Source organism: Plecotus auritus, assembly GCF_963455305.1.
Source record: "Plecotus auritus genome assembly, chromosome: 8".
Taxonomy (NCBI): Eukaryota; Metazoa; Chordata; class Mammalia; order Chiroptera; family Vespertilionidae; genus Plecotus; species Plecotus auritus.
This window is the reverse complement of record NC_137782.1, coordinates 58,812,253-58,822,543: the sequence shown is the minus strand read 5'-3', so window position 1 is coordinate 58,822,543 and position 10,291 is coordinate 58,812,253. Positions and strand designations below refer to the sequence as shown.

The 10,291-nt window shown below is 42.4% G+C and overlaps 1 protein-coding gene across 2 annotated transcripts in view; it reads left to right on the top strand.

The window, feature by feature from the left end:
• The window catches only part of RPRD1B (regulation of nuclear pre-mRNA domain containing 1B), a 60,821-nt gene extending 50,854 nt beyond the window's left edge, over positions 1–9,967 (top strand). For both annotated transcript variants that reach the window (XM_080683803.1, XM_080683804.1), the window contains one exon: positions 7,444–9,967. In XM_080683803.1, the coding sequence (XP_080539929.1) occupies positions 7,444–7,593 (150 nt within the window). In that variant the 3' untranslated portion in view covers positions 7,594–9,967. The remainder of the gene's footprint in view (positions 1–7,443) is intronic.
• Positions 9,968–10,291: the final 324 nt, after the last annotated feature.

The following is a 10,291-nucleotide window of genomic DNA, read 5'->3' as shown; positions in this document are numbered from 1 at the left end:
CTGCACACCCTCTACTGGGATAAAGCCTGCAACCCAGGCATGTGCCCTGACCGGGAATTGAACTGTGACCTCTTGGTTCATGGGTTGATGTTCAACCACTGAGCAACACCAGCCAGACTGGATTCACTCTTAATTTTTTTGTTGGTCTATGGCAACATTTATAGATGACTTTATTTGGAAAAAGGCTAAATCTATTTTAAAAAATGGGAGAGGTGGGAGAGATCACATTCAGTTGCTACTGAATCTATTTAGGGACTAAAAAATTACTATAGCCTCACTTTTGACCTAGTCAGAGCTGGTTGTGAATTCTAACCTGATCATCTCTCCTCAAGGCATTAAACTGGGTCATTCAACTGTCCCAGTTAAACAGGTAACATATTTTAATAGTTTTAAAGGAAATCTTTTTTTAAATTTCTTTATTGATTAAGGTATTACATATGTGTCCTTATTCCCTCATTACCCCCCACCTCCCATTCATGCCCCCACCCCCCTGTTGTCTGTGTCCATTCCAGGGGTGGGCAAACTTTTTGACTCGGGGGCCACAATGGGTTCTTAAACTGGACCGGAGGGCCGGAACAAAAGCATGGATGGAGTGTTTGTGTGAACTAATATAAATTCAAAGTAAAGAAGCGGAGGGGAGAGCAAGAGAACCCTCCGCTCTTTCGGCTCCGCGGGCCGGATAGAACAGCCGAAGTTTGCCCACGGCTGGATTAGGCTTATATGCATGCATATAAGTCCTTTGGTTGATCTCTCTCCCTTACCCCCACTGTCCCCTACTTCCCTGAGGTTTGACGTTCTGATTGATGTTTCTCTGTCTCTGGATCTATTTTTGTTCATCAGTTTATGTTGTTCATTATATTCCACAAATGAGTGAGATCATGTGATATTTATCTTTCTCTGCCTGGCTTATTTCACTTAGCATAATGCTCTCCATCTCCATCCATGTTGTTGCAAATGGTAAGAACTCTTAAAGGCAATCTTTACCTATATTTGGATATTCAAGTATATACCTATACACCCTTGCTGATGTATTTAAATCTTTTGGGCCAAGGGTGTGTGTTTTTTTAAAGGCCATTTTTTTTAGAGCAGTGTTAGGTTCACAACAACATTAAGAGGAACATAGATTTCCATATACTCCCTACCCCCACACATATACTAGTATAGTCTCCCCCCACTATCAGCATAGCCCAACAGAGTGGCACATTTGTCACCCTTAATGAATGTATATTGACACATTGTAATGACCCAAAGTCCATAGCTTACATTAGGGTTTACATTGGTGTACATTCTACTCATTTGGACATATCCATCATTACAGTATATTCACTACCCTAACAATTCTCTGTGCTCTGTCTATTCTTCCCTACCCACTCTAGCTCCTCTTGCCATAGTTTTGCCTTTTTCAGAATGTCATATAGTTGGACTCTTAGCCTTTTCAGGTTGGCTTCTTTCACTTAGTCTTATGTTTTTAAGGTTCTTCCATGTCTTTTCATGGCTTGATAGCTCACTTCTTTTTAGTGTTGAATAATATTCTGGTGTTTGGCTATACCAAAATTTGTTTATTCATTCACCTGCTGGAGGACATCTTGTGTTCTTTTAAACAGTTATGAGTAATGCTGCTATAAATACTCATGTGCATTTTTTTGTGTGGACATAAGTTTTCAGTTCCTTTGCATAAATACCAATGAGTGTAATTGCTGGATCCTATGGTAAGTGTATGTTTAGTTTTGTAAGAGACTGCCAGACTAGTCTTCCAAAATAGCTGTACTATTTTGCATTCTAACCAGCAACATATTGGAGTTCCCATTGCTCCAAGTCCTTATCAGCATTTGCTGTTATCAGTGTTCTGGATTTTGGCAATTCTAATAGGTATGTGGTGATATCATTATTGTTTTAATTTGCATTTTCCTAATGTCTTTTGCAAACATTTTCATTCTCTTGACAGTGTCTTTCACAGAGCAGGATTTTTTTTCTTTTTAATGAAGTCCAGTTTATTAGTTCTTTCATAGGTCCTGCCTAAGGTGTTGTATCTAAAAGTCATCACCAAATTAAAGATCATCTAGATCAGTGGTCGGCAAACTGCGGCTCGTAAGCCACATGCGGCTCGCGAGCCGCAGTTTGCTGAGCACTGATCTAGATTTTCTTCTGTGTTATCTTCTAGGAGTTTTATAGTTTTGTGCTTTTACATTTTTATCTGTGATTCATTTTTTAAAAAATATATTTTTATTGATTTCAGAGAGGAAGGGAGAGGGAGAGAGAGAGAGAAACATCAATAATGAGAGAGAATCATTGATTGGTTGCCTCCCGCATGCCCCTTCCTGCGGATCGAGCCCACAACCCGGGCATGTGCCCTTGACTGGAATTGAACCCGGGACCCTTCAGTCCACAGGCTGACACTCTCCACTGAGCCAAATCAGCTAGGGCCTGTGATTCATTTTGAATTACTTTTTAAAAGGATGTAAAACCCATGTCTAGATTTGTTTTTTTTGTTTGTGTTTTTTTTTTTTTTAATTGTTCCAGCACCATTTGTTGAAAATACTGCCTTTTTCCCACTGTATCGTTTCTGTTTCTTTTGTCAAAGATCAGATGACTGTATGGGCCTGTTTCTGGGCTCTGCATTCTGTTGCATTGATCTGTTTGTTCTTTTGCCAGTACCATATTGTCTTGAATACTGTAGCTTTATAGTAAGTCTTGGAGTCAGGTAGTTCTGACTTTGTTTTTCTTAATATTGTTTTGGCTATTCTGAATCTTTTCTCTTTCCATATTAACTTTAGAATCAATTTGTCTGTCTCCACCAAAGAACTTGCTGTGATTTTGGTTGGGATTGCATTGGATCTATAGATAAAGTTGGGAAGAACGCACATCATAACAGTATTGAGTCTTCCTGTTGTAGGCAGCAGGAATGGCACCAGGTGTTAGACTGGACCTGGGTTCAGCAACCTTGGTGCTTGGGTTCTGGCTAGGAAAGAATTCAGAGTCAAGACCCAAACTATAAGAGACCATCTATATAATAGAGCAGTGGTCGGCAAACTCATTAGTCAACAGAGCCAAATATCAACAATACAACGATCAAAATTTCTTTTGAGAGCCAAAAACCGGCTTCTGCGCATGGGCCACGAAGTTTCAATCACACTGTATGTGCGCACCCGCACATGGTATTTTGTGGGAGAGCCACACTCAAGGGGCCAAAGAGCCACATGTGGCTCACGAGCCGCAGTTTGCCAACCACTGTAATAGAGGAATATGCAAATTAGCTGGGATGCCATAACGACACAACCAAACAGCAGGGACCTGAGGCTGCATGGCGCCTAGCCGGGGCAAGGGACCTCAAGCCCTGGTAGGGCTTGACGGGGACCTCAGGCTGTGACCCCCCCCTTCCACCCAGCGTCTGGCTTGGGGACCTGAGGCTGAACCCCCCCCACCCCCCACCTGGAGGGGCTTGACGGGGTGGGGCCGGCGGCCAGGTCTGGGTCTCACCCAATGGGGGTGGGGCCGGCTAGGTCTTGGTCTCCTGGGTTTTCGAAGTGTGTGCGGATGGTGGGCGGGTACTTGACTCTAGGTCCCGTGGTGTGCCCCAGACTCTGACAGGAGGGAGATATTCATATAAATTTTACTAATTTTCTTTCATCTCTGACACTTCTATTATAGAGAAAGGGCAAAGAGTAATATTAAAATATTTCCTCTAATTAATTCCCTTTTAATGTGCACGAATTTTGTGCACTGGGCCACTAGTTTATTTATAAAATCACAGAGGTAGAAAAAGTAATTCCTGGAAGAAATGGACTTAGGAAACAAGTTATACAGGTAAAGGAAGGGCCCTTGGAGCTTAGAGTGAGGGAAGTAATGCTAATGTGCCTGGGGTGGGTAAGGGAAAGGGAAAGGTGTGGGCGTGCTCTCGGAAGGGAGAGCCACTGGTTCCTCGTCCTAATGGTTTTAAGGGTGAAGATTTTAGGGGAGGTCCCAGGGGACTATCTCATTATAAGATTTAGCAGCTTTCTAGGTGTGTTCTCTCAGGGTCTAGGTCTCCACTGATTGCTTGGTCCGTGCCAGGGCAGAAGGTCATTAGTCAATGCAGCTGGTCTTGAGGTCAGCCCTGGTGTCACTTGTTTGTTTTGCTGCTTTTCTGGGCCTGGAGCCGAACTACAACTGAGGCTTAGATGTTATCTCTAGGGAGAAAAGGTCAGGGGTCTCAAACCACATGACCAGCGATATGCTAGAGGAGGAAAGGTCACCCTGGGGGGCAAGGTTCCACCATACAGTTGTCCCTACCTAGGCACCTGGGCTTTCCACCTAAATGACCTTCTGTATCTGGCCCTTCATCGTTGCTCTGCTCATGTCTGTCTGCCTACCACATTTCTAGCTATGAACATAGAATTTCTCTTCAGTTATTTAGTTCTTTGTTCATCAGAGTTTTGTAGTTTTCTCAGACAATCTTGTGCATATTTATTAGATTTATATCTAAGTTTTTAATTGTTTTGGGTGCTAATAAATACTGTGTTTTAATTTCAAATTTCACTTGTTTATTGCTGGTATATAGTAAAGTGATTGACTTTTGTATGTCAACCTTGTTTCTTGCAGCTCTGTATTTTTCAATCCCATTCTTTTCTAGTAATGCCCTATTCCTAGGCTCATGCATCTGCTCTAAAATAGAAATCCCTAGGGAAAGAATAACTGGTAGCATGAGGAGGTATGGGCAGGATCCTTCAGCTTTCAGAGTGGCCTAACGAGAGGACTTTAATGTGGAACATGTTTCTTTTTATTAAAATGAAGGGTTTTTTTATGATATCTAGGATATAATAACACCTAATTATGATAACACCCCACCACAAATAGGAGCAAATGGTATTTTTGTTTGTTTTAAAGATTGCCTGGGAGAGAGATATTTGAACCTAAGGTGGTATCTGATCAGATCAACTGTCTTTCCTTTTAGCCTCAGATGGATTTGCTAAGTCAGTCTGAGGATCACCCAAGAGTGAGGAGTCTTGGATTCTAGTCCCAGCTTAGCTCACTAGAGACTCAGTGACATTCAACTGTTCTTGAGGAATTCCTTCAAATGAAGTGCTCTATAGCTGCCAGGAGTGCATGGCTTCAAATCGAAGCGGCTTTTATTTGTCAGCTTTGGTCAGAGGATTTGAGCAGGGAGTAAGTATTTTACCCTTTTTCTACCTAGAATTCAGGAGAAATTAATTAAATGAATCCATGCCCAGTAATAGAATGGATCTTCTATTGATTTCCTTTGAAGTATGTAAAACCAATGAAGAAAAATGTTTGTAGAGGGAAGGACAGGGAGGGAACTTGACATTTTAGATCCTCACATTTGAAATTAGTCTTCAGTTTCAAGAATTAAAGCTGATTAATACTGTGTACTTGCTCATAATATTATGTTTTATATACTATTATTTCTTTGGGCAATGGTGTCGGACACCTACTGTTCAGTCCTGCTGGGCATGGTGTATGCTGGGAGAAAGCAGATGGATCTGGTGTAGCCTCCTGAAGCTTACAAGTTTGATGAGGGGCTCATTATTAAGTACTTACGTGTTGTGGTTATAGTTGTATTAATTCCACACACAAAAAATAAATGTGGTGCCGAGAGCACTTACTTTCTTTCCCAGTCTCTCCATTTGATGACCTGTGTGAGCGACCGTTATTTCAGGGGAGGCTGACTGCCTATGGGAATGTGGGGGCAGACCCTGCCTGCCTGCATCCCTGATTCCCCTCTTCCACTCCTTGCTTGGACTTCATTTTTACAACTTGAACTAAGTGTACTTCTTTTAACTTATTTCCTGTCTTATCACTCTTCCCAAGCGTACTTATGCCCTCAAACCCTCTGCCTCTCCAAGTGTGCATGCGGTATTGGCATGAAGGGATCTAGAACTTGAAGAAAGATCTATGGGTGGTCCAGTTCTTTCATTTTCAGTTAAGGAAGGTGAGGATGAAGGAAGAGAGGAAACGTGTCCCCAGTCACAAAGCAAGTTAGAGTCAGAGCCAAAACTAAACCCAGGTCTTTGAGTCTTAGCCCAGTGCTTTCTCTTATGTTCCTGCAGGAGAGCATTAGTCAGCAAGGACCCAGTCTCAGAAACATCCTTGTCTTTACAGAAACACTAAGGAGGCTGGCACAACTAGAGGAAAAAAGACAAGCCCCAAGGGGGCTGTAAACCACAGACCTCACATGACCTGGTGGGTTATTCCATACAGATTTACCAAGAGAACCTATAACTGGGAGCTGAGGAGGGAAAGTGGTATACTCAGTTCCCATCATCAAGGGAGTCATCATTTACTAGTAGAGCAGCGGTTGCCAACTTTTCAGACCTCACGGTCCACCAGTGGTCCGCGGAGCACACCAGTTGGCGACTGCTGCTCCAAAGGTTTTCTTAAACCAGTGCTCGCCAACCTTTCAGACCTCATGGACCACCAGTGGTCCGAGGACCACCGGTTGGCGACAGCTGGTTTAGAGGAACATGGAAGTCTAGCATGAATGGAGAGAGTGCCTAAAAGCAGGCTGGTAAGGGGCCCAGATGCATGTTCTGTGCACAGGAGGGTTCCAGAGCAGGCAGAGGTGCAGACCAGTCTCCTGGACGAGGAGGAAAGATTTCCCTAGAGAGGTGGAACTCAAGCGGATAGGCAGAGGAGTGGAGGCTGGGCTTTGCTGGGACCAGGAGAAGAAAGACCCGTGTCTAGATTGTGTTCCCCTCTGGGCTTGAGGAGAATCCTGAAGAAATGGCCCTACAGGCAGTAGCATGTGCCTAGGGGTTGGGAAGTTCTAAGAAATATAGTTGGCAGGAGCTCATTTTAGAAGACCTTGAGCTCTGAGCAGTCGTGGAAACAGTGTGATGCTGTGCTTCACTTTCTCAGAGGGGTGACTTGATGAAAGCTAGGCTTTTGGAGGATAAGTCTGGTCTGTTTAGGGTAGACTAGAAACCTCATCAGGGACTTGTTCGGTTACTCGGGAATGGAATAAGCATAGGTAGTGGCATTGGGTATTTTGAGCTCGTGTAGTCATTGTCTGCAAAAATGATAAATCTGGTTTAATCTCCAAGTTTAACACAGAAAGTATGTTTTATAGTGATTTTTCTAGCCATGTCTAGGTATAGCCTTCAAAATAATTGTAAACCCTAAGCATCTGTATTTTATAAGGCATTTTTGAAATAGCTAAAAACCAAATAAAAGACTGTAAATACAAAATGTCACTTCTTTTTACTTCCAAATCTCAAGTGCTAAGTGAAATACCATTTCATGCTGTTGCCAGTATTGAATTCTGCTTTCCTTTTTTATATAAAGTTTTACAGAGTTTGAAAACCTAGCATTGTCCTTTAGCTGAATAGGGGAGGGGCGATCTGGTGGGGAGAATGTAGGAAAAGAGGGTGAGAATGTCTGTATTGGGTCCTTAAACTTGGCCACCAGCACGCAAAGACTTACTGTATTGTCTTCTCTTTGTTTCCTTAGGAATATAAACAGAAGCTTGCTCGGGTAACCCAGGTCCGTAAGGAACTGAAGTCCCATATTCAGAGCTTGCCAGACCTCTCATTGCTGCCCAACGTCACAGGGGGCTTGGCCCCCCTGCCCTCTGCTGGTGACCTCTTTTCTACTGACTAGGGCAGTTGCCATGCCCCAGATTCCCATCTCTACCAGCAGAAAGAAGAGGGCAAGTCATGGTTGGAAATAACCTTGTAGCCCCTGGTTCTATCCCTCCTTCCGCCTGGCCCCCAGCCTCCAGAAAGAACCACAAACTCTGGTTCTCCTCTCCAGCCTCTCCTGTTGAGCACAATTCAGAACAGTGGTGAGTGGAATCCAGTTTAGATTGATATTTGGAAAGAATACAAACTCTCCCACTTTGTGTTTTTATGCCCCTGTTGGTTTTCCTTTCTTAGCTCTCACTTTATACTCAAGAAGTTATGAAAATCATGTGTACTTCTGGAAGCTTTCAGAAGAATCTTGTCCTTGATGATAGCATTGTGTCATGAAAGCAGCTTCCGTCTGAGCTGGGCTCGTTCGAGTTCAGTACAGGCTTCCACTGAGGGATTCAACCTGGAGTCATTGGCTTTCCTGACTCCATCAACCCCGAAGGGAGGCACAACTGTCGAACAGCTTTGCCATAAGGAGTTTGCTAAATCTCTGATTCTCCCCTACTATTACTTCTGGCGATGTATAGTTGAGGGTTGGGTGCATTTGTTTTGTAAGCAGTCTAGAGAATCTAGCAAGAAGATTAGGAGCTGATCTGGGACATAAAATCATAGTTCAGAGACAGAGTAACAGGAATTAAAAGATGAGTTTAAAATAAGTACTTTGCTTCATGTTCCTACAAACGGGCTGCCCTTTTCAAGGGTCTTCCCAGCGTCATAGAACACCTTCCTAAAAACAGCCTTCTGACCCCAGTTGGCTGTGAAGGTGCTTGTTAGCAATGGCAGTGGTGGGCCGAAAAGCTAAAGGCATGCTGAGAGCCTGGGTTCTGTGTGGGTGCTGCTTTGACCCTTTCTTTTGGGGAGTAGGGCACACACTAACAATTCACTGTGTGGGCATATGTCCTCAGGTGACTGCACTTGCTTATCTCCCTTGCAAATATGACACCGTGCATGTTCATCTGTCCATCAGTCACATCATTGCACGTGTCCCTGTGCCCAGGATACTTTGTATCAGATGTAACTGAATAGCTTATTTCGGGCAGGGGAAGGGGGAAAGTTAGGGATATTAATTTTGGGTTTTAATTCTATTATCATGCCAGCTGACATTACTTGCTTTTAGTAAAGGTTAGACCTGCTAACTATAAATCATTCTGTTTTGGCAGGCTTATTTTAGACATTGGAAATGGCAGAAAACCATTTGCCCCAATAGTGTAATAGGAATTATAGCCCAGGGGTTGAAATCCCAAAGCTATAACATGGGATCAGATTCTCCATTATTCTGAGGATTACCAAAAAGCCAATTACATGTAATTTTACATGTTAAAACATAACCTATGTTTTTAAAAGTATAGAGGTTTCCCTTAAAGGAGCCCTGCTGCCTGCCAAAAGTGAAAACAGTGAAAGGTCACAGCAGGTATTCAATTTAACTCTGTGTAGAACCTAGTAGCATTTAAGCTATTTTTTCAGATTTCAATATGGACTGTGTTGTTTCTTATTGACACTGCCTGTTGTCCTGTCATGATTAAATTAATGAGTCTATATATAAAAATTTCTTCCCAGGGGCCATAGGGCAGTGGGTGACTTTACTAAAATTGCAAGATGAATTCGAGTCTTTGCTCTTTCTGCACATATGCCTCTCCCCATGTGGTGTGCTGCTTTAGTTCTACCTAAGAGCATGTTTCTGAACAGACCTTGGACATTCTGTATGTTTTCATCAAGGACGCAAAATTTTACTAGCCACAAATCAACCCAAAGAAAGGGTATGGTAGATATTTGCTCTGATCAGCTAGATGAAATGTTATAACAGAATGAATCTTGCCCACTCTGATGTTTTATCCGATTGCATCTAACCAGCCATTGGTGCATAATTATTGCAGCAAGAGCAAGAAATGAAACTAGCAATTATGTAAAAGAATATGTTGGCCTCTTAACACCTGTTACTACTAGTGGACTTCCTGTGAGGAAGTTAGTTTTGGTATTTTTTGTTGTTGTTTTAATGAAATGCTTTTGTTTTTTTAAATCTAATTCTCCCATATCCTCCCCAAGTGTGCTTTACTTCATTTGTTTAATTTAAGGATCTGGCAGGGTGGGGTGGGTGGTTTTTATTTTGTGTTTTTTCTTCTTTACTTAGGGCATCCATAGACCTTAAAGGACCTTTCCTTTAGGTCATATTCCTCAGAAAGTCTTCGTTCTTCCCCCCTTTTTTCTTAAAGAATATTTTTAAAGCTTAAATTTGTATATTAATTTAGGACTTTATTTAGAAGTATAGGCTGTCTTTGTTGGCAGCAGTATATTCTGAAATGTCTCATAGATATATATTTTTGAATAAAGATGGTGTTGTTGAATGACATTGTGTACTGTTTCCTTTCCCTACCCTTTTGCAGAACACAGTGCTTTCTTTGTAAGCAGTGGGTAATTAGTAATCACCAATAGAGATTGTGCTGTCTGCAGAAAATCTTGTCTCTGAGGAGTTTTTGTGGGTCTTAGTGGCACATAAATACCCAGCACTTACATAGTATTTTCCAGGGGCTTAATTAGCTTTAATTAGCCAGCCACATAGTACCCAGGAGAGGTACCTCCACAGTTTTATCCTCATTGCACAGAAGTGGGAACTGATGAAGAGAAGTTACGTGACTTTCTCCCCAGTACCACAGTCTCTGACAGATTAAACT